The sequence below is a fragment of the Emydura macquarii genome, unplaced genomic scaffold (assembly GCF_026122565.2).
Source record: "Emydura macquarii macquarii isolate MOO-44397 ecotype Brisbane River unplaced genomic scaffold, CSIRO-AGI_Emac_v2 contig_2531, whole genome shotgun sequence".
Lineage (NCBI taxonomy): Eukaryota > Metazoa > Chordata > Testudines > Chelidae > Emydura > Emydura macquarii.
In genome coordinates, this window is record NW_027132668.1 from 8,407,831 (window position 1) to 8,431,240 (window position 23,410).

Genomic DNA, 23,410 nt, shown 5'->3' on the forward strand with positions numbered 1-23,410 from the left:
AACAAACTCCAAGATGGACAGGCAAACAGTTAATCATCAAGACCTGAAGAGTTTTATTTTTGAAGTGTGAAGTATACAATCAGAACCTGCTCTTTCCTTCACATGTCTGCTTTTTTCCACTTAGGAAGAAAAGGTGGTGAGCTAGCATCAGCTGTTCATGCCTACACTAAAACAGGAGATCCCTATATGAGATCCCTGGTACAACATATTCTTGGCCTAGTGTCCCATCCTGTCCTGAATTTCCTTTACCGCTGGATTTATGATGGGGAGCTAGAGGACACATACCATGAAGTAAGTTATGTATAAACAGTAATATTGAGACCTCTTTCTAGTTCTTATTTGAGTAAATCAGTGAGAGACTTGTCTGAGTGAGAACTTCAGGACTGAACCCACTATGAGCATAAGAATATTTCAGTTGCACAGCATTATATAAAATGTGACTGGCTTTAAAGTATGCAATTGTGAGACTTAGTGTATGTAACCAAACTGTATGTGGTAATAACCTTATTAAATCAGATAACTGATCCATCTAGTCAAGCATCCTGCCCCTACCAGTGGCAAAAAGCTGATGTTAGAGAAAGCCCAGACTCTCTGAACCTCTTTCTGGAGAATGTACTCATAATATTATGTTGTACAAAAATTCCTTCCCAGAGCAGCATAAAGCAGCCAAACATAAAGCAATTCATTTTGTGCCTGACGTATGACTATTTATCTTGCTTTGTAGTTTATTTTTATTAATGTTTTATGTTTACAGTTCCTACTATTATCCTAGGTATTAGTGCTAATAATTTTTGTAGATTCCAAGGCCAGAACGGACCACTTTGAGGTAATCTAGTCTGATCTCTTGTATAATACAGGCCATAGAACTTCCCCCAAAATAATTCATGGTTTGATTTAAAACTTGTTAGTGATGGGAAATCCACCACAACCATTTGTAAATTGTTCCAATGGTTAATTATCCTCACTGTCAAAAATTGATGCCTTATTTCCAGCCTGAATTTGTCTAGCTTCAACTTCCAGCCATTGGATTGTGTTATACTTTTCTCTGCTAGATTTAAGAACACGTTATTAAATATTTGTTCCCCATGTAGATATTTATAGACTGTAATCAGGTCTCTCCCTTACCCTTTTCTTTAAGCTAAATAGATTGTGCTCTTGGAGCCTTTCACTTTTTCAAATTGTGTAGAAAATGTTGAGACTGAAATACCTTTAAAAGTCTTACAAAATTTGCTTTGACCTCTGCAGTAATAGATTATTATAAAATGCATCTTTGTTCTAGTTATACATGAACTATCACTTTTCATAGTACCTCCTTATTCTATCATTTAACAAAGTTAATAATCAGAGTATCCAACTCTTGTTTCACGCTTTTTATTAGTAGATCTCATTGGCACTTGACTGTTAACTGTACCTCTTTACACTTGCCTCAATCATCCTTACTCTTGCTTTTCTCCTTGCCAGGCTACAACTCTCAGTTTATGTAATCTCATTTTGACATTCAATGAGATTTAGGAGCCTAAGCCCGTTTTTAAAATGAATTAGGCACGTAGGTTCCCTAAGTTACTTTGGTTCTTCTGAAAATGTTAACTGTGGACTAAATAACCATTTCAATTTCCATGATTCTATATTGGAATCACAAATTAAATGAGCATGGAGAATGAATTAAAATTTCATTCAGAGTTGGTCTTTTAGGTCAGCATAGGGAAGCTTGCATCTACTATGTGGATAAATAGAGGAATTAAAATTTCATTCAGAGTTGGTCTTTTAGGTCAGCATAGGAAACTATTATGTGGATAAATAGAGGACTACAGTATTTAGGGCTGCCACAGTATTAAAAGTAACTTGTCCCCTCTCCTCTGCCATATTTCAAGTAAAAAATTAAACTCTTAAATGGTTGACACCGAGTCACTTACTAACTTTTTACAAGTAGCTTGTTTAAATTTACATATGTACTTAGATTGATAAGTGCATCTTAAATACTGGAAAAAATATTGTTGGATGTAGTGTGTTGGAAGTGCTAGACTTATAGCTTTCATTTTTTCTGAAGGCCATATGTAAGTCTTGCTAGGAACGGCACTTGGAAATTTTTTTTCTTCTACCCAATAAGGTCTATTTGTTTGACAAGATGAAGATGGGATCTTTCACAATCCATACTAGAATCTAATATTTGAAATTTTGTTCCTTGCTAAGAAAATTGCCCTTTTTTATTTCTGCTTTTAGCTGGGAAGCCTTGGCATTTGTCCAGCAGTTAAATTGTACCATGAGTTTTTCATTATTTTTTTGCAGTTCTTTGTGTTTGATATAATAATGAAAATCAAAGAAACTTGAGTGGAAAATGAATCAATAAAATAAAAACATATTGCAGTTATATTCTGACCTTGATTCCCTCCATCCCCTCCAAAGTCTGTATTTTTCATGAGATTAATTAGAATCTAAAATGTACTCCTGTCTCATTGTATTTGCTACTGGATGTTTTCAAAATATAGTAATTGCATTTTACTTTGCCCTTAGATGTAACATTGCTTTCATAACTTCCAGAGGTGACTGAATTGTCTAAGGTTTTTCTCTTTTAAACTATGTTGCTCACTGTTCATATTGATCAAGATCCAGTTCCATGCCAATTACCAAGATGGATCTGTATGTTGTCTGTAAAAATTAGCCCTTGTAGTTAAAGGATTAACCAATAAAGATTGTTTATGAAATGTATTACTTGATACCTAATCTTTTGGTAGTGTAAATTTTAAATAACTAATTCTTGGAATAGTACTTTGACTCAGTGCATTATAACACCATCAGAATCTTACAAGCTGCCTCTGGCCTTTTTATGTGAAATATTCAGGCATTCTTGAAAATAAAAAAAAATCTGAGGGTTTTTTTTGTTTATATAGTCTATTTTACTATAATTTCTTATCCGTTTCTGTAGTTGATCTTTTGTAAATCCATGCTAAGTGCCCCTGTATATTTACATATGTCTAGTTTGTCAGTTGTAATTCTGTCATGAAGTTAAGAAAATTATTAATCAGAAATCAGATTACTAATTTTTAAATTACTAGACTGTTCTGATATTGTATCTAAGTATAGATATAGCTGGTAATCTGAATACTCATATAGTCAGACTCAAATTGTGGGGAGAAATAATGGAGGCTTTCTCTGAAGCTCCACCCACATAAGATGTCACTAACAGATCTCATATCCACTCCTGGGTTTCTCAGACCTTGGCTCCCACTCACTGGGCTTCAGATATATCTGTGTGCAAGGCTGGTTTAAGGTTTAGGCAGATTAGGCATCTGCTTAGGTCCCTGGCTCAGAGTCATGTCACAGCGTCAGAATCTATTTCACTTAAAAATATCTTCTCAAACATTCATGATTACAAAGAAAAGCTTGAAAATGTGACTTGATTGTAACTGATGCAATGATGTCTGCTAAAAGCCTCCAGAAGAGGAGTCAGGAAGAGCAGCAGCCACTAGATATAGGGAGAAAGATATCTGGCTTGGATATCCTCCTAGGCTCTGAGGCATTGACTCCCCCTGGGTGGGTTTCTCATTCCCCTGGCTTCTGCTCCTCCCATCAAGCCACCTGGCTCTATGGGTCAGATTTATTCAGCGGAAGAAACTGATGGTAGTCTTCAAAGTGCCATCCACTTGTGGCACCAAGATGAGTTGCTACTCAGTAGATTGTGCCAAACTTCATGATATGACTGTCCCTCTCCTTTCTCACATGTTTTTCTCAGCATGGAGAACAATTTTGACATTTGAATTTTCGTCATTGGCACCCCACTGAGTTGAATGTGTCAATTCACACTTCTCAGAGCTGCTGTTTCAGACTTTCTGGAGGCTTGGGCAGGCATCTTTGTATCAGTTACACTTGGTTGAGACCAAGGTGGTAGCCTCAGTGCTCTTGGTCACCAACCAAGCAGAAGCCTGCCCAATTTGAGTACTGAATGTGACACTTACTATTTATAGTGTAGTCCAAAATGTGGTAAGCAAGGAATTCTCAAACGCTTTGGTAGCGTAGGCCCCATCTTAATGGAGATACTGTCTCATGGGCATGTCCTCTCCCATTTGTGATCACACTAAATGTCTAATTGCAATTGTAGCTTACTTTTTCTGGTAAGCAGGCAACATTAGAAAAATATTTTATAAGTTTCTATCTGTTTTTAATGAGATTAGCTTTCCATGAATCACAGTTTGGAAACCTGTGGTAGGCAGTTTCCAAACTCATATGTAGGACACATCCAAGTTTCATGAGTATGTGGTGTATTCCTGTTTACATCATTCCTGGATCCTGTCAATCTACTAATCAACCATCTAAGTTTCATGAAAAACAGGATCTGACAAAGCAGCAGCTAATTAACCAAATACTAGGATCTTCATGAAAGTGCCCATCTGGCTCAGTAGCAGATCCTGTTTTTTATTTCTGTACCTATTGCTGTGTTGTCAAACCCTTCAGAATCTGAGTAAATAAAACAGTACGTTGTGTGTTAATTAAGGTTATCTGTACATAACATACTTGACACAGAACCCGAAGAAGAAAATGTAAATTAAGGCATCTAATTGTGCATGCCTTCTACATACTTCACTACAGACAGTGCATCAAAGCCTTAATTCTGCCCTCGTGGCAATGAAAGTATTGCAGCTCCTTCCTCAGACTCTCTCCACCATTACAAACCAGATTTTCCACACCCCACTATTCTGTCTATATGTCTGTCCCTCATGTTGGAAGTAGAGGGTACTGGAAGTCTGGAGGGGCTTGGAAGAGCCTGCCAGTCTGCCATCTGGGCTATTGCTCTTTGTTACATTATTGCAGGTAGTTGCCTGTTACTGACTTCCTTTCCAGTTAAACCCTTTTATGATAGATCTCCAAGTCCTTATTTATAGAACTTAGTTGGGAAGATAGTGCCCAGAAAGGTGAGCTACCTCCTCCCAGCCCCTTGGCTTCTCATTGGCCTCATCCTTTGCAGTTAGGGATAGGGTAGGCAGAATGGCCCCCATGAAAGAGACCCTATCTGAGTCAAATACAGTATATGCCCTCCCAGATAGAGGGTCCTCCAGATCAAGCCAGGGTCTTTGCCATAGAAGATTTCGTTCTCTGTGAAGAGACTATTCAAGTAAAAGAAAAGGCCTTCACTCAAGGAGACTCTTTTGGCAAAGTGAGCATCTGGCAACGTGCTTTTTTTTTTTTTTTTTTACCACCTGTCAAAGAGATTCTGAGAGACAGATAAGTAGTCCTTTTTTGTGCATATCACAGGTTCTTCCCATGGAGGGCATAGCTTTCCTGAAAGATCCCTCTGATAGGTAGCTCAGGAGAAATCATGAGCTAGTCTTGGTGAAGTCAGCTGTGGCTCTTTTCATGTGCCAAAATGGTGCCAAAACACAAAGCCCCATAGCATGAAAGTACCAAAATGCTTATACAAAAATAGAGTTTGACGTTTATGTAGTACGTGCATGCACAGTTCAAGGTAACAACTAAACAAACAAAAAAATCCACTCCCCCAAAAAGCCCAAATCTCTCTTCTAAAGTAGTGTGTGAGCTGATCATTGAAAGGCATTAGTAATCCCTGCTGTACAGCAGCAGAAGGAACTCGCTGACTTCACATGGGACTACAAATATACATGTATATGTAATATGTCTTCACTTAGAAATGAAATACAAGGGTTGGTGTATGTGTATGAAATATAAATACAATATAAATTCCTCTTTTATCTCTAATGCTTCTGTCAACCTGCAGTTTTTTGTAGCTTCAGATCCTACAGTTAAAGCTGACCGGTTGTGGCATGACAAGTACACTTTGAGAAAATCAATGATCCCTTCATTCATTACAATGGATCAATCAAAAAAGGTATGGGCAAAAGGATTATTCGTTTGATGTTTCATTGGCTCTTTTCTGCTGTTTATGGCTGGAATAATATTAAGAACATGTAGCATAAATTTAGCAGAATGTTTCAAACCTGCCATGTTGTCTGAAAAAAGTGTTTGGATAACCTGGATTGTTACTTTGAGAAGGAGGAAGAAACTTTGTTTAGTGTAATTGAATTGTTTTGAAGAAAGAGGACTTGTAAAAACAAATAGCACGTGTATTTAAAAGCGCTTAGTATATATTACTACATCGGGGGTTGGTCTGTTTTTCCGGAGTTGGGAGGGGGGAGGCAACAATTAACTTACTGACAAAATTTCATTTTTATTGTTTATATAACAATAACTTCTAAAAAGTCATCCTCTCCTGTTTAGGTCCTTCTAATAGGAAAATCCATAAACTTCTTGCATCAGGTTTGTCATGACCAAACTCCGTCTACAAAGATGATAGCTGTGGCAAAGTCTGCAGAATCACCAAAAGATGGTATGATATCAAAACTGATAACTTAATTGTACCTTTGAACTTCAGACCATTTTGTAATTAATCTTACATAGTATGTGACTTAAGCCATGGAGTGACTTTTTGGTTTTTGAGGGACCACAAAGGAGAATTTAAAAAAATTTCTCTACATTTTCCTTAAATATCTGTATTTTAAGTCATTCTATAAAAGATGTCTTAATAAGATGTAAATATGTAATTTCCCTCTTTAGTCCTGTAGTGTTGTAGTTGTGTACATACAAGAAGTGCAGGCAAAAATCAAACCGTTTTCATCTTTTGACAAATTTTTTGTTGTTGAGTGCTGACCACTCAAGTTGATTGCAAAAATTTCACAATAGTTAGTGAGGTTTTGTCAGATTAATTTATCACAAGATTTTGTAATAATCCTGAGAGATCTATTAAATTCTATGATAGCTGAAATTATTCTCACCATTTTAATTAAAAAAATGAACAGTACAGATATGAAGGATAAAAACCTTTCTATAATAAGAAACTCAGACACATGGTGAAAGGCACCAAAAGCCTCAGTGGCATTGTGTGTATACATATATATATATATATATATATATATATATATGTGGCCTACAAAGAGTTATAATCTTTCATCAACTCTGATTTGAAGAGTGCATAAAAATCAACATTTTAAGCACTCTAACATAGGAGAGACAGCGTGGGTGAGGTAATACCTTTTATTCGACAAATGTCTGTTGGTGAGAGAGACAAGCTTGAGCTTATACAAAACTCTTCTTCAGGTCTGGGAAACGAGTACAACCTGAAGAAGAGCTCTGTGTAAATTTGAAAGCTTGTCTTTCACCGACAGAAGTTGGTCCAATAAAAGATATTACCTCACCCACCTTATGTCTCTAATATCCTGGGCCAACATGCCTACAAAAACACTACATTCTAACGTAAGTAATATCAAAATACTTTATAAGAGAACTTTAAATTGTGAGAGCATTAGTGTGATTTATTAAAATGGCAATCTCTTATCAGAGAGAACATACTAAATTCTTGGTCTCCTTTATGATGACACATCCACTACAGTGCTAGGAAGAGTGTCCTGCTGTTGAATATTAGTGAAAATCCAACCAGATTCATAAATCTAAAGATCTATGTATGTTTATGCCTTTGTTTAGTTTTTAATAAAGTGTAACATGTAGGGTCTTGCCACATCTAAGAAAAGTGATTTTTTGGCAAAGTAAGGTTTAATTTGGGTTTTTTGCTTGTAGAAAACTATTCCCAATAATGTTTTTAACATGCATAATGCATTTATATGTAGGTAAGTATAGTTAAGAACGTAACTGTCATACTGTTTAAACCAATAGTCCATTTTGCCCAGTAGCCTGTCTTCCGACAGTGACCAATTCCAGGTGCTTCAGAGTGAGTGAACAGACCAGGCAATCATCTAGTGATCGATCCTCTGTTGTTCACTCAGCTTCTGGCAAACAGAGGCTAGGGACCCTCAGAGCATGGCATTGCATCCCTTCCCGTTCTGGCTAATGGCTATTAATGAACCTATCCTCCATGAACTTATCTAGTCCTTTTTTGAACCCCGCTGTAGTTTTGGCCTTCATCCTTCCCAGTAAGTTCCACAGATTTGACTGTGTGTTGTGTGAAGAAGTACTTCCTTTTGTTTATTTTAAACCTGCTGCCTATTATTTTCATTTGGTGACCCCTAGTTCTTGTGTTATGGGGAGGAGTTAGTAACTTTTGCTTATTCATTTTCTTAACATCAGTAAAGATTTTATAGACCTCTGTCATATCCCTTCTTTGTCATCTCTTTTCCAAGCTGAAAAGTCCCAGTCGTCTTAATTTTTCCTCATATGGAAGATGTTCCATACCCATAATCATTTTTGTTGCCGTCTCTATACCTTTTCGAATTCTAATATATCTTTTTTGATACTGGGTGACCAGATCTGCGTGCAGTATTCTAAGTGTGGGCATATTATGGATTTATATAGAGCAGTGTTTCTCAATTGGTGTTCAGGGTTCTGCGGGAACACTGTTAGGGTTCCGCGAGCAGCTGTTCTCCGTGCCGCCGAAAAAGGGAAGATGTCTCGGATTTTCCGGCGGAGGGTATCCAGTGTAAGTGTAATTTAAGTGAGAAATGCTGTCCTTTGCTTATTTCAACATTTGAAGACTGCTAAGAGTTTGGGGGGTTCCGCAATTTATGGAGTTCAAAAGGGTTCTGTGGCCAAATTTATTGAGAAACACTGATATAGAGGCATTATAATATTTTCTGTATTATCTATCCTTTTCCTAATGGTTCCTAACATTCTGATAGGTTTTGTAACTGCTGCTGCACATTGAATAGATGTTTTCAGAGAACTATTTATAATGACTCCAAGATGGCTTTGAGTGATAACAACTAATTTAGACCCATCATTTTATATGTATAATTGGGATTATGTTTTCCAATGTGCATTACTTTGCATTTATCAACATTCAGAAACGTTGCTTTCAAAGAATTACTGCGGTGTTTCTGTGGTTATTAAATAGATTCCCAATACAATGTTGTGCATATTTGATCAATGTGCATTATGAATATTATACTAATAAAATGAATTTTTGTGGGCAGATGAATCCTGTAGACTGTTTCTGTTCCCAGCCATCTCCTTTTCATATAGTCTAGATTTTGTGGGTGTAAAAGTTTTCTTTTCTGAAGTTCCTGAGATCTGGTATAATCTCTCTTCTACCATGCCTGTTCTCAGATTTCATCCAATGTGCCTTTCTTTTCTTGGCTACATTGACTTTTTCACTTCTGACCTGAATTTAAAAGACAAAACCAAACTTGTGACTCTTTCTCTGCAGTTTCACTCTGCAGTTCCCTCACTGTAGGAGCTGGACCCTACTTCCTCCAGCTTCCTGTTGCTTTTTATATTTGAATCATCTGATTCCTCTCTGGTGGGATTTATCTGAGCTGGTTTAGCGGCAGGCTGTCCATCCCATGGGCAAATCACCCTGTTACAGAGGGGAATTAATTTTTCTGAGTATACATAATGCAGTGAAATGAACAAAGGAAACAAATTTGAAAAAAGACTCTCTACTCCTTCAATTGCAGTAATCTTAGGTGTTACAAATAATACTAGTTAAAATGTTTTCAGACAGCAATGGGGTTTTTTGGTAGTTCCTCTCTTGCAATCTTGGTAAGATTGTGGACTATAACCTAAATACACCACTTGTTACTGTAGTGAGAGTTATGCTAGCTGTTGTATAAACATAGAACAAAAAGACCGTCCCTGTCCCCAGCAGCTTACAATTTAAGTATAAATAATATGGTAAAATAATCATTTCTGTATTAATTTGTATTTGTATAATTTTATCTTGCCCATCCACACAAAGAAAAAAAAATTTAATGTTGAAACTGCGTTTCTAATTCATCCTGCCCTGCCTGTGTTTATATTCTTATTTGCTTAATCTGCCACTGTAGTGAGATTCTCCCTTGTATAATTAATCATAATAGGCAAATTAAAGATAGAGTCCCAGTGTTAGCTCTGGATTCCTTGCTTTTGCTTTTTTAAATCAGATCCTTAACTTTATCTGAATATGTTTTATTGTTTTAATTAGCTTTGGATTTTTTACGTTAGCATTATAAACGAATCTTATGGGAAACATATGAGAGAATGTGACAGCTCTTAGTCTATTACAAAAATATGTATTCAGGCAGTTTAAAAATATACACTATTTGCCCATGCATAACAATGTTAAAAATTGTTATAGTCTCAGGTGTATTATATATTTAGATTGAATTTTAGAATCTATCTATACTTCAGGTGTATGTATAGGTGTAATTCTTTGTTTAAAAAGGCTTAAATTTATGGAGTGTTTTCCTGGTAAATGGTACATAAATGGTACATTTGGAAATATTGGGTTAACTTTTGCAAAACATTGCAACCTAGATGCATGGGTGAAGGCAAGTATTGAAGTAATGTGATAACTTTTGCAAAAAATTTTGTATGTCATCTCCCATTTAGAGTGTGTACCAGTATGGGTTGAATTATACTGTTTTACTGTTGTAATTTTCACAGGAAAATTGCTTGGGCATAATGAATTCTACCCATGCAAATTTTAAATGAGTAAAAACTGACACATTTTGATGTTCGTTTGACACAAGTAGTCTATGTTCACCAATTTTTTAGATGTTTGGCTTAAAGGGAAGGGTTTAATTTTTTAGGAAACTATTTCATTCAGACATAAAATTTCTGTCTTTTAACTAACATTGAATTCTGACAATGATTGGGTAGAACCTAGGTAGCGTAAGTGCAGTGGAAATATATTGATTTGTAGAATGCTGTCGTTATAATGACTAAAAATGAGTTTATTTACAACAGATTTTTTTTAAAACAATAGCAGTAACTGAAGATGTCAGACATAAGGTGTATTATTAATTTCCTTTTCAATTTATAAATCCACCACTAGGATCATATAGTTCCTAACGTGTTATTGAATTTACTAATCTTACTTTTTAAAAGAGGTATTTCTTGCATCCTCTATTTAATTACTTCCGGGTGACATGAGATGTGATTGGAAAGAGAGGTTGTCAGTCTCATTTAACTTTTGATATTTTTGATGAACAATTACAGAATGTCTTCACTGTAGTAATATAAATGAATTGTAAGCTTTCTTGATGGTGTACTTAGCCTTTTGTATGCTTTTGTATGTTACTATATAACATGAAAGTGAAGCTTGCTGCCTAGAACATAAAGTTCTCTTTGTGGTCTATGCGCAAAAAGGTTAGGACAGCAGTTCTCAATCTTCATTGCACCGTGACCCCCTTCGAACAACAAAAATTACTACATGACCCCGGGAGGGGGGAACAAAGCCAAAGTCTGAGGGCTTCAGCCGTGAGCAGACGGTCTGTAACTAGGGATTAAAAGCTTAAATGTTTAAACGGTAATCAGCTGTTTAAATGTTTTAAATGGCAATCAGCTGATTACCGTTTAAACTGGGGGGGAGAGGGGAGCGGCAGCTGGTCTTGGCTCCCTGTGAATGAGAGCAGCTGGTCAGCTCTTGCTCCAGGGGAGGCGCGGAGCCCAGCGCAGCTCCCCCCGCATCTGCAGAGGGAGAGGGAGCCGCAGCTGGGCTTGGCTCCCCACAAGCGAGAGCAGCTGGGCAGCTCTTGCTGGCAGGGAAGGCGTGGAGCCCAACAAAGGAGGGAGCTGCAGCTGGGCTCGGCTCAGCTCCCCGTGAGCGAGAGCTGCCCAGCTATGGCTCTGCATATGGCTCTGCGTGGCGAGGGGCGAGCTGCATCTAGGCAGCTCTCGCTTGGCAGTGAGGAACGATACCCAGCATGGCTCCTCCCCCCCATGCGTTTAACCATTCTAAAACTAGATTCTTAATTAAACAAATTTTTACATCCCTAGCTGTATCTTGAGTCCCACTATCTAGGACTGAAGCCAGAGCTGGAGCCCTGCTGCCCAGGCTGAAGCCCTCGGTCTTCAGCTTCAGCCCTGGGTGGTGGCCTTGGGCTTCAGCCCTGGGGCCCCATCAAGTCTAAGGTCAGCCCTGGAGACCCCATTAAAACGGGTTCATGACCCACTTTGGGGTCCTGACCCGCCATTTGAAAACGGCTGGGTTAGGATATCATTACTTTGACCTGCTTACTGGCAGTACTGAGTTTAAAAAAAAAAAAAAAAAAAAATAACCCAGACACAACTTGGTTTCATGGCAGTAGAGAACTATATTACCTATAGAGTTTCAAATTCCAATATGTTTAAGCTTCAAGGTTATGCAGATGCCTTTGTATGTTTGTTTTTGGCTTCAAGAATCTACTTCTTTGAAGAGTAACCACTTTGTCATACCAATACTTAAGCACTTATATAGAAGCAATATCCCTATTTCCTAATGCAATGGAGAAGAGAGAGTGAGGTTATGATTGACTTGTGTGTGACAAAGCTGGGGGTTAGAAGTGCTGAGTTCCTCACTCCCAGTCCCATGTTCAGTCCAGGAAATCACATTAATTCTTGTGATGTAATGGCAGTGCAATGAGTGAAATCTATTCGATGCCACGCTAGAGTTACAATTTCCAAACAGGTGGCAATAATCATGGGATTTTCTAAGTCGTTTCCGTGAAGCCGGGATATTTTAGTTAAAGTGTAGAGAAGGTCATTCAGGTTGCCTGTTTCGTAATGCTAGAATGAGAGCTCAGTGCATGAAATTGAAAAGGGAATCAAATGTAAAACTGATAAAAGGAATCTATTCTTATACAATGCACATATGTATTTGTTCAGAACTTTTACAACAGCCCTCACTTAGCTGCCTTACACCCAGAACAGAAATGGCACTCTGTACAGCTGTTGATCAGAGAGGAGTATTATGCAAGGGGTGAGCATAGGTCATGTGATCAGAAGTTCTTGCTCCTTTCTGGCTGATTTGTCAGCTGTTTTGTCTTGCATTAAAGACCCAAAACACCCTGTAGAGGGAAGTGTCTCCTCAGGGATTTGGCTTTTAGGGTGCATGACTTAAGGGTGGGCCTTGCATCACACTCTTCTACTCTCCTCCTCTCCCTTCCTTGAAGGTTTTTCTTCCTACTTTTCAACATGAATTTATGGCAAAGCTAACAACTGAGGCATGCAACAGTTCAAATGGGTGACAACACTAAGTGGTACAGCACAGACAACTCTAGTGAGCCTTAATTCACCTTGTGAAGATAGTGGACTGAAGGCCAGTCAAGGTTGATGGAAAAAGACCATTTGAATTGAGCAGGCATCCTTGGTGACGTCACCTCCAACCCATTTGCCATAATACATTTGTACCTACTTATAGCCCCCAACTCCTCCAGTTTGATACCTACCTGTACTGGTCAGTGTTGGGCATCCTAGGAATATAGGTATTAGCATGTCAGATAACCATTCCATCTTGTCTAGTATTCTTTCTCCAACAGTAGCTACAGCCTGGTGCTTCAGAGGAAGTTGTGAGAGCCCTATAATGAACAGGCAGTTAGTAGTTAGTTTGTGCCTGAATGCATGATGCTTTTAACACTTACACTAACTACGATAAGAATTTGTAACTGCAGATACCATTGTTCTTATGGTTGGAACTGGCACCACTGTCTATAATTAAGCTTGTCTGCCCCTTTCCCCTATCAGAACCTGGTTTTGGTTGCTTTTAACTTTCCCAAATTTCAACTGTTTTGACTGAAATATTCTATGCCAGGTGTGTGCTCCAGGCTGTATTTTTTTGGGGAAGTTTCAGCCAAACCAGTTCAATAATTTCCAAGGATGAAGCTGGGGAAAAACGACCTTTTGTGTGAGAAACTCTGGTGCCCTGTGATATGGAGCAGGGACTTGAAATTTAACATAGGGTGCCTTTTGTCTTAGGGGTGTGCCTTTTGCTATTCCTGTGAAAATCAACCAAAATTTGGCCAAATTACAGGCTTTGAAAAATCTGTTTTCAAATGCTCAGTAGAATTTAGCAGCTAAAATCTCTGAAGACTGTGCTTACTGAGTGTACTCCCTTGCCTCACAGCTTCTAATGCTTACCAGATTGCGCATACACCATCCCCACAGAAAAATTGAACATGTTCCAGCCTAGAGCCACAGGGATGAAGCCAGACTTTACATGTAACTAAGCTCCTAGTTGCACTGGACAAGGTGGGTCACGGCATCAAAAATGAGAGCTAGGAACCTCTCTCTCCTGTGCTTTCACACAGCATGGAGAAATAATCTTCCTGACTCAAATGCAGAAGTGTTGAGAGCCATACCAGGTGGAGGAGGCAGAGGGAAAGGAGTTGATTGAGGAGGACCCTGGTGAAACTGGGATATGGGTGAGGGGAGTGTGGGTGAGAGTACTGGGGGAGGGGGTGGCACCTGGGAAGGGAGACTGGGACTGGTTGGACAAAGAGGCTAAGACTGGGACCACTGGTGTGGTGATGGAGATATATAGTGATGGGGGGAGGAGAGAGAGAGGTCAGACAATGAGCCAGGTTGTTGGAGGGGAGGTGAACTGTGACTGGCCTGGGTAAAGGAAATGGGTCAAGGAGCCAGGGATGAGAGGAGGGACTGAAACTGGATGATGAGCTGGGGTAGTGGGGGCAAAACAGATCAGGTCAGTCTGTTAGGTATTGGCTGCGTGTGTGTTCTCCCAGTGTGTATGCTATCCCAGCTCTGCGCCGATAGCTGATACAGCAGACCAATAGGATAAGAGATCCGTTTCAATAATAAAGGCACCAGGCCAGGTTTATTGCCGATGAGGCACGGTAAAAAGTGTCCTATACATGCCAAAAGTACACTTAATACATGTATGCCCATGACAATGGACCAACTCAGTAAATGGCAGGACTTTCCATTCCTCACTTGACCAGACAAGGACTCTTCCACTGAGAGCCTCTTTTATACACACTGATGCAAACAAGTTTCATATTGCCCTTCTGACGTGCATAGTTGCCACCCTCTGACATGGTAAGATACCACCCTTTACCTAGCTCAGGATGATTCGATCAAAATATCTCTATCCATCACTTTGTCACAACATCTCTATCCATAACATTGTCATCCTGACCTTAGAGAGGGGTCAGTGTGTCCTCCTTATCTTTGAGGCGTGAGCTTGTACCATTCCTGGTATTGGGGATGTTCTAGTACCACCTTTCTCGAATGTGCTTGTTGAGTGTTCTGTGCCTAGTACTACTTTAGGGATGTATATTTTTGCAATATCAGCTTTGTTCTTGCCAGTTTCAGTGATCTTGCACGCAGGATCACAGCCTGACTTCTGCTAACAGCAGAACAGAAGGGCTTGACTGCTGCTTTTGTTCAGTCCTCATACCTGGCCTGTTATACTAGGCCTCATGTCTCGGGCTCTCACTTTCTATTGCACAGGCATTGGAAGGTGAGAACTGTGACTGGTTGGGCAAGGTGAGGGGGACTGGGATGAGGAGCCAGGGACTTGGGAAGAGACAATACAGGGACTGGTTGTGGGGAGTAGAAGGGGTCAAGCTTGCAGAGGAACTGATAGAATGGTCTGTGACTGCTAGAGAACACTTCCCTCCAGAGCCTGGAATGGAACCCATGGTTCCTGAGTGTCACCATTTCTCTGTTGTCAGCAAATATCTGTGAAGCCCTTTGGCAAAAGTGTGTGTCTCAGCCCCTTTTGGTGATTGTCTACATAGAGGATGACAACCTATTGCTGCTATCAGTTACTTCGTTATCTCAAATGACAGAGGTCTGTGTGGTGAATCTAAAGGTTCTAACTCTGCTAATGATACAAGTGGGTGTCAGTGTGATGCCACCTGGTGAAATACCTGTGTTTTTCCATTTGCAGCCTTGATATTCTATACAGGTTTTTTATGTGTATGTAACTGTTTTCTAAAAAAGCAACGTCAGTCATCTCAAAGTAGGTCTGCCCTATGCACTGAAAGAGACAAAGGTCCTGTAGGGAAAATATAGTATGTGATCATAAAATTAAAGGCTGTCATAATGCATACACATAAGGGAGGCAAATTTAATGTTGCATGCACAACCTTTATCTGGCATTTCCTAATTTCCAACTGCTGACTTTGCAACTTGAATAATGTTCTTTTAATGTGGCTTTTGTGTATAATATTTATAAATCATAGAAATGTAGGACTGGAAAGGACTTTGTTAGGACTTCTAGTTTCATCCCCTGCATCGAGGCAGGACTAACTATTATCTAGCCCATTCCTGGCAAGTGTTTGTCTAACCGGGTCTTAAAAACCTCCAATGACAGAGATTACACAACCTTCCTTGGTAATATGTTCCAGCACTTAACTATCCTTATAGTTAGGGAGTTTTTCCTAATGTCTAAAGTAAAATTTACCTTGCTGAAATTTAAAGCCGTTACTTCTTGTCCAGTGCTCAGTGGTTAAGGAGAACAATTTATCACTCTTCTCTTTATAACAATCTTTTACATATTTGAAGACTGTTATGTCCCTCCTCAGTCTTCTCTTCTCCAGACTAAACAAACCCATTTTTTAAAATCTTTCATTGTAGGTCATGTTTTCTAGCGCTTTAATCATTTCTGTTGCTCCCCTCTGGACTTTCCTGAAGTGTGGTACCCAGAACTGGACACAGTACTCCTAGTTGTGGCCTAGTCAGCACAGAGTAAAGTGGAAGAATTACATCTTTTGTCCTGCTTACAACACTCCTGCTAAAATATCCCAGAATAAATTTTTTTCTTTGCATCAGTGTTACATTGTTGACTCATTTAGTTTGTGCTCTGCTATATCCCCCAGTTCCTTTTCTGCGGTACTCTTTCCTAGACAGACATTTCACAATTTCTATTTGTGCAATTGATTATTCTTTCCTAAGTGTAGTACTTTGCTTTTGTCCTTTATTGAATTTCATCCTATGTAATTCAGACCATTTCTCCAGTTTGTCAAGATCATTTTGAATTCTAATCATAGAATCATAGAATCATAGAATATTAGAGTTGGAAGGGACCTCAGGAGGTCATCTAGTCCAACCCCCTGCTCAAAGCAGGACTAACCTCAGCTATATCATCCCAACCAGGGCTTTGTCAAGCCGCAGCTTAAAAACCTCTAAGGATGGAGATTCCACCACCTCCCTAGGTAACCCATTCCAATGCTTCACCACCCTCCTAGTAAAAAACTTTTTCCTAATGTCCAACCTAGACCTCCCCCTGCAACTTGAGACCGTTGCTCCTTGTTCTGTCATCTGCCACCATCGAGAACAGCCTAGCCCCATCCTCCCTAGAACCCCCTTTCAGGTAGTTAAAAGCCGCTATCAAATCCCCCTCACTCTTCTCTTTTGCAGACTAAACAAGCCCAGTTCCCTCAGCCTCTCCTCATAAGTCCTGTGCTCCAGCCCCCTAATCATTTTGGTTGCCCTCCGCTGCACTCTCTCCAAATTGTCCACATCCTTTTTGTAGTGGGGGGCCCAAAACTGGACACAGTATTCTAAATGTGGCCTCACCAATGCCGAATAGAGGGGAATAATCACTTCCCGTGACCTGCTGGCAATGCCCCTCCTAATGCAGCCCAATATTCCATTAGCCTTCTTGACAACCAGGGCACACTGCTGACTCATATCCAGCTTTTTATCCACCGTTACCCCCAGGTCCTTTTCTGCAGAGCTGCTGCCCAGCTCGTCGGTCCCCAGTCTATAGCTGTGCATGGGATTCTTCCTTCCTAAGTGGAGGACTCTGCACTTGTCCTTGTTGAACCTCATTAGATTTCTTTTGGCCCAATCCTCCAGTTTGTTTAGGTCACTCTGTATCCTATCCCTACCTTGCAGGGTATCTACCACTCCCCCCAGCTTAGTGTCGTCCGCAAACTTGCTGAGGGTGCAATCTACCCCATCCTCCAGATCATTAATAAAGATGTTGAACAAAACCGGCCCCAGGACCGACCCCTGGGGAACTCCGCTTGTGACCGGTTGCCAGCTAGACATGGAGCCATTGATCACTACTCGTTGAGCCCTATGCTCTAGCCAGTTCACTATCCATTTTATAGTCCATTCATCCAACCCATACTTCTTTAACTTGCTGATAAGAATACTGTGAGAAACCGTATCAAAAGCTTTGCTAAAGTCAAGGTATATCACATCCACCGCCTTCCCCACATCCACAGAGCCAGTCACCTCATCATAGAAAGCAATCAGGTTGGTCAGGCATGACTTTCCCTTGGTGAATCCGTGTTGACTGTTCCTGATCACCTTCCTCTCTTCCAAGTGCCTTAAAATGGATTCCTTAAGGACCTGCTCCATGATCTTTCCAGGGATTGAGGTGAGGCTGACCGGTCTGTAGTTCCCCGGATCTTCTTTCCTCCCTTTTTTGAAGATGGGCACTATATTTGCTTTTTTCCAGTCCTCAGGGACCTCCCCCTGTTGCCACGAGCTTTCAAAGATAATAGCCAATGGCTCTGAAATCACCTCAGCCAACTCCCTCAGCACCCTCGGGTGCATTGCATCCGGCCCCATGGACTTGTGAATGTCCAATCCTTCTAAATAGTCTTGAACCTGTTCCTTCAGCACTGCGGGATGTTTGCCTCCTTCCCATTCTGTGCCACCCAGTACAGCAGTCTGGGAGCTGATCTTGTCTGTGAAGACAGAGGCAAAAAAGGCATTGAGTACCTCAGCTTTCTCCACATCCTCCGTCACTAGGTCGCCTCCCTCTTTCTTTAAGGGGCCTACACTTTCCCGAATCTTCCTCTTGTTGGCAACATGCCTGTAGAAACCCTTTTTGTTCCCCTTCACGTCCCTTGCTAGCTGCAACTCCAATTGTGCTTTGGCCTTCCTCATTTCATTCCTGCACGTTCGAGCAGTGTTTATATAATCCTCCCTAGTCATCTGACCAAGCTTCCACTTCTTGTAAGCTTCTTTTTTGCGTTTAAGTTCGCCAAAGACTTCTTTGTTAAGCCAAGCTGGACGCCTACCATATTTGCTATTCTTTCTGCACATCGGGATGGTTTGCTCTTGTGCCCTCAATAAGGTCTCCTTAAAATACAGCCAGCTCTCTTGGGTTCCTTTCCCCCTCATATTAGCCTCCCAGGGAATCCTGCCCATCAGTTCCCTGAGGGAATCAAAGTCCGCTTTTCTGAAGTCCATGGTCCGTATCCTGCTGTTCCCCTTTCTTCCTTTCATCAGGATCCTGAACTCGACCATCTCATGGTCACTGCTGCCTAGGTTGCCACCCACTTCTACTTCCCCTACCAAATCTTCCCTGTTTGTGAGAAGCAGGTCAAGAGAAGCACGGCCCCTAGTTGGTTGCTCCAGCACTTGCACCAGGAAATTGTCAGCGACATTCTCCAAAAACTTCCTGGATTGTTTGTGCTCTGCTGTATTGCTCTTCCAGCAGATGTCAGGGTGATTGAAGTCTCCCATGAGAATCAGGCCCTGTGAACTGGAAACTTTCCCCAGTTGAGTAAAGAAAGCCTCATCTACCTCATCCTCCTGGTCTGGTGGTCTGTAACAGACACCCACCACGACATCACACTTATTGTTCTTGCTTCTAAGCTTAACCCAGAGACACTCAACTGACTTATCTCCAGTTTCATACTGGAGCTCAGAGCAGTCATAGTGCTCTCTTACATACAGTGCAACTCCTCCCCCTTTCGCCCCTGCCTGTCCTTCCTGAACAGTTTATACCCATCCATGACAGCGCTCCAATCGTGAGAGTTATTCCACCAAGTCTCAGTTATTCCAATCATGTCGTAGTTTCTTGACTGTGCCAGGACTTCCAGTTCCTCCTGCTTGTTTCCCAGGCTTCTTGCATTTGTGTACAGGCACTTGAGATAAGTAGCCGACTGGCCTACTTCCACAGTATGAATCGGGAGGCCTCCCCTGCTGCCCCCTCCTCCTTCTGCTTCCATGCGGTGTCCCTCTTCCCCACTAACCTTCGGGCTTAGGTCCCCGTCCCCTGTCAAAACTAGTTTAAAGCCCTCCTCACTAGGTTAGCCAGCCTGTCTGCGAAGATACTCTTCCCTGTCTTCGTTAGATGAATCCCGTCTCTTCCTAGTAGTCCTTCTTCCTGAAACAACATCCCATGATCGAAGAATCCAAAGCCCTCTCTTCGACACCACCTGCGTAACCACGCATTTACTTCCACAATGCGACGGTCCCTACCTGGGCCTTTTCCCTGAACAGGGAGGATGGATGAGAACACCACTTGCGCTTCAAACTCCTTTATCCTGTCCTTCAAAGGGCTTGCAACCCTTCTCAGCTTGGTATCATCCAAAAACTTTTAAGTGTACTCTCTATGCCATTACCCAAATCATTTATGATGAAACTGAATAGAACTGGACCCAGGACAGATCCCTGTGGGACGCCACTTGGTATGAGGTTCGTTTACCCTGCACCGGATAGAAAAGAGATCCACGCAGGTAGTTAGGCAGTCTCCAAGCTTTATTTCTGCAGAGGTCAAACACTTCCCAGCAAGTGGTCAGTGTGAGACCCCGAAGGCATGCTCTTTTGCATATTTATACAAACAAGACAAAGAAATTACATATGCATAAGTTCTTGATGCTTATAGGTACATTCAAATTATTACTACTATTACTATTGGCTTATACTTTTCTACTTTTACTAATTATAAAGGTATGCGTAACAGATAACATGTTAACAGAAGATTTCAGCTTATCTATCAAAGTTGTCTGATCTATCTCCCAAGGCTGTGTAACCAATTAAAATCAGTTGGGGGTGTCTTCTTCCCTCTTCTAGGAAACTTTTCTCTGACACTGGCACAAGATAAGCACTGTAAGGATAAAAGGAAAAAGGCGGGGTGGGTGATTTCAGCAGAGAGCAGAACACTTAAAGAAACTAAAATGGAGTAACTGTGGTCAAGCAAACAATTATTTTCCTTCACCATCCAGCTCAACTGTGAACCATTGATAACTACTCTGAGTGTGGTTTTCCAGCCAGTTGTGCATCCACCTTATGGTAGGTTTGTTCAGGCTATATTTCTATAGTTTGTTTATGAGATGCTCATGTGAGACATTATCAAAATCCTTACAAAGGCAAGATATCTCACTTTCATTGCTTCCCCTATCCACAAGGCTTGTTATCCTGTCAGAGAAGGCTATTAGGTTGGTTTGACATGATTTGTTCTTGGCAAATCCATTTTGACTGTTACTTCTCACCTTGCTATCTTCTATGTGCTTATAGATAGATTGTTTGATTATTTGCTCCATTATCTTCCCAGGTACCAAAATTAAGCTGACTGGTCAATAATTACGTGAGCTGTCCTTATTCCCTTTTATATGGATAGGTACTGTATTTGCCCCCTTTCCTGTCCTCTGAGTTCTCTCCTGTCCTGGACGAATTCTCAGAGATAATCCTTACTAGCTCAGAGAGCTGATCAGTCAGTTCTTAAGTGTTCTGGGATGTATTTCATCAAGCATTGCCGGCTTAAAGACATCTAACTTGTCTAAGTAATTCTTAACATGTTGTTTTCCTATTTTAGACTCAAATTGTACCCCATTGATACTGATGTTCACTATATTAGTTGTACAGTCACTGCTAACTTTTTTGGTGAAAGCTGAAACAAAAAGGCATTTAACACTTCAACCATTGCTGTGTTCTCTGTTACTGTCTTTCCTTCCTCACTGAGTAATGGGCATACCCTATCTTTGGTTTTCCTCTTGCTCATGTATTTTAAAATGCTTTCTTGTTACCCTTTTTGAGTTTCAGGTCATTGAAGATCTCCTGGCTAAGCCAGCGTGGCCTCTTACTATATTTCCTAGCTTTCCAGGATATTGGGATGATTTGTTCTTGTGCCCTTAATAATGTCTCTGTAAAAGAACTACCAACTTTCCTGAACTCTTTTTTTCCCCTTCGATCTGCTTCCCACAGGATCTTATATGCCAGTTCTCTGTGTTTGTTAAAGTCTGCCTTTTTGAAGTCCATTGTCTTTATTCTGCTCTTTTCCCTCCTACCATTCCTTAGAATTATGAACTCTGTCGTTTCATGATCACTTTCACCAAGCTGCCTTCCACCTTCAAATTCTCAATTAGTTCCTCCCTGTTTGTCAGAATCAATTCCAGACTAGCTTTTCCCCTAGTCATTTTCTTCACCTTCTGTAATAAAAAATTGTCTCCAGTGCATTCCAAAAACTTGCTGGATAATCTGTGCTCTGTGTCAAATCTCTTTGGAATCCTGTTAAGTGCTTGTGCATTGTCTTGTGTCAGAGAGTTACACAGGTTCTTAAATTAACTAATATTAGCTTAATTCATTAAAGATAACCCATTTTTGGTTTCTAGCTTTGCAAAAGAGTATTTGGAATTTGGTTCTGGTTATGCTTGGGTAAAACTTAGTGTGAAACTTTCTAGTTCAGGTGTGACACTTTTTTTTTTTCTTTTTTGCCCTCCTCCAGAAAAAAAAAAAAAAAAGGTTGTGAGCTATTTATGTTGCATATTAACTAGAGCTTCAAAAACCACCTTTAAAATAGTAGTAGTTAAATCACAAACTAATCAAAAATGGAAACTTATTTGTACTTTATAGTAGTATTGCTACAATAATCAGTCAGGTGGCAATGTGGTTAGGTTTTTTTTTTGGGGGGGTGGTGGGGGTGGTTAGTGCTTGTTCATGTCCATTCCATATTTGGTGTGCACGCGATGCATGCATGGTTGCCAGATATTTTTCCCCAGTGATATCCATAACACTGGCTCTAGTGTCCTCTGGAGCTGTATGCATGTCTGTGCCAGTATAAGAAACACCTCCAGCCCCATGACCTTTCACTTCCTTCTGACTACCCAGGATGGTTGCTGGAATGCTTTCTCTCTTGCCTTGGCAAGGCTCTTATCCAGTGGTTACTTGTTTTCACTCATTTTTACTTAATAGTTTTAGTGTACATAGTTTTATATTTGTTGTATATAAGTCCCTGTCATTGGGGAACTTATCGTTCCTGAGGCCGGGTATACCTCGGTCCCCAGGTTTCAAACCCTGTGCTTTCTGTGGAAAGCACATGCCCATCAACAACCTGCACACCGACTGTTTGAAGTGCCTGGGGGAGACTCATGGCAGAGTGTGAAGTGGCAGATTTTTCGGGTCTTCAAACCCCGCACAAGGAAGGAGCAGGATATAAGACTAAAGGCTATCCTTATGGAAGCCGCCCTCCAACCTGCCTCAGAGCCCAGCCACTCCAATTCCGCACTGAGCAGGTTGTTCTTGCATCAGCGGCACCTAACTCTTCCTGGCACTGTTCTTCATCTCCGGTGCTGAGGAAGAAGCACAAAAAGCAGCACACCAACAAAGGGCACTCGCTGGTGCAGAGGAAGGATAAGCAGGAAGAGGGAGTGCAACCTGAGCTGGGCTGCTCTGCTACCCAAGGACCAATGTCGGCGCAGTCGACTCTGCTGGGAGCATTGATTCTGGTGTAGGATCCCCTGCCAACTTCAAGCATAACCAGCAGCCTGGTGGTCCCGTCAATGCTAGAAGCTTTCTAGGCAGCTGGCTGTCTCTGCTGGTTCCCCCAATTCCGTGAGGACCGGGCACTGATGGTCCCCTCAGGCAGGAAGGAACAGGAGGCACCGAACACCTTCTCAGCACCAGGCCCTAAGGAGCAAACCCCAGATGACTCTCTGGCATCATGATCCCCAGCATGCTATCAGTCCCTGATATGGTACCAATCCCCAGTGTGACACTGATCCCT

General features: G+C 40.8%; 1 protein-coding gene across 1 annotated transcript in view; it reads left to right on the forward strand.

The window, feature by feature from the left end:
- The window catches only part of TUBGCP3 (tubulin gamma complex component 3), a 113,660-nt gene that overhangs the window by 50,498 nt on the left and 39,752 nt on the right, over window positions 1-23,410 (forward strand). Inside the window, exons 11-13 of the mRNA XM_067563680.1 lie at window positions 125-291; window positions 5,729-5,839; window positions 6,229-6,337. Coding sequence (XP_067419781.1) covers window positions 125-291; window positions 5,729-5,839; window positions 6,229-6,337 — 387 coding nt within the window. The remainder of the gene's footprint in view (window positions 1-124; window positions 292-5,728; window positions 5,840-6,228; window positions 6,338-23,410) is intronic.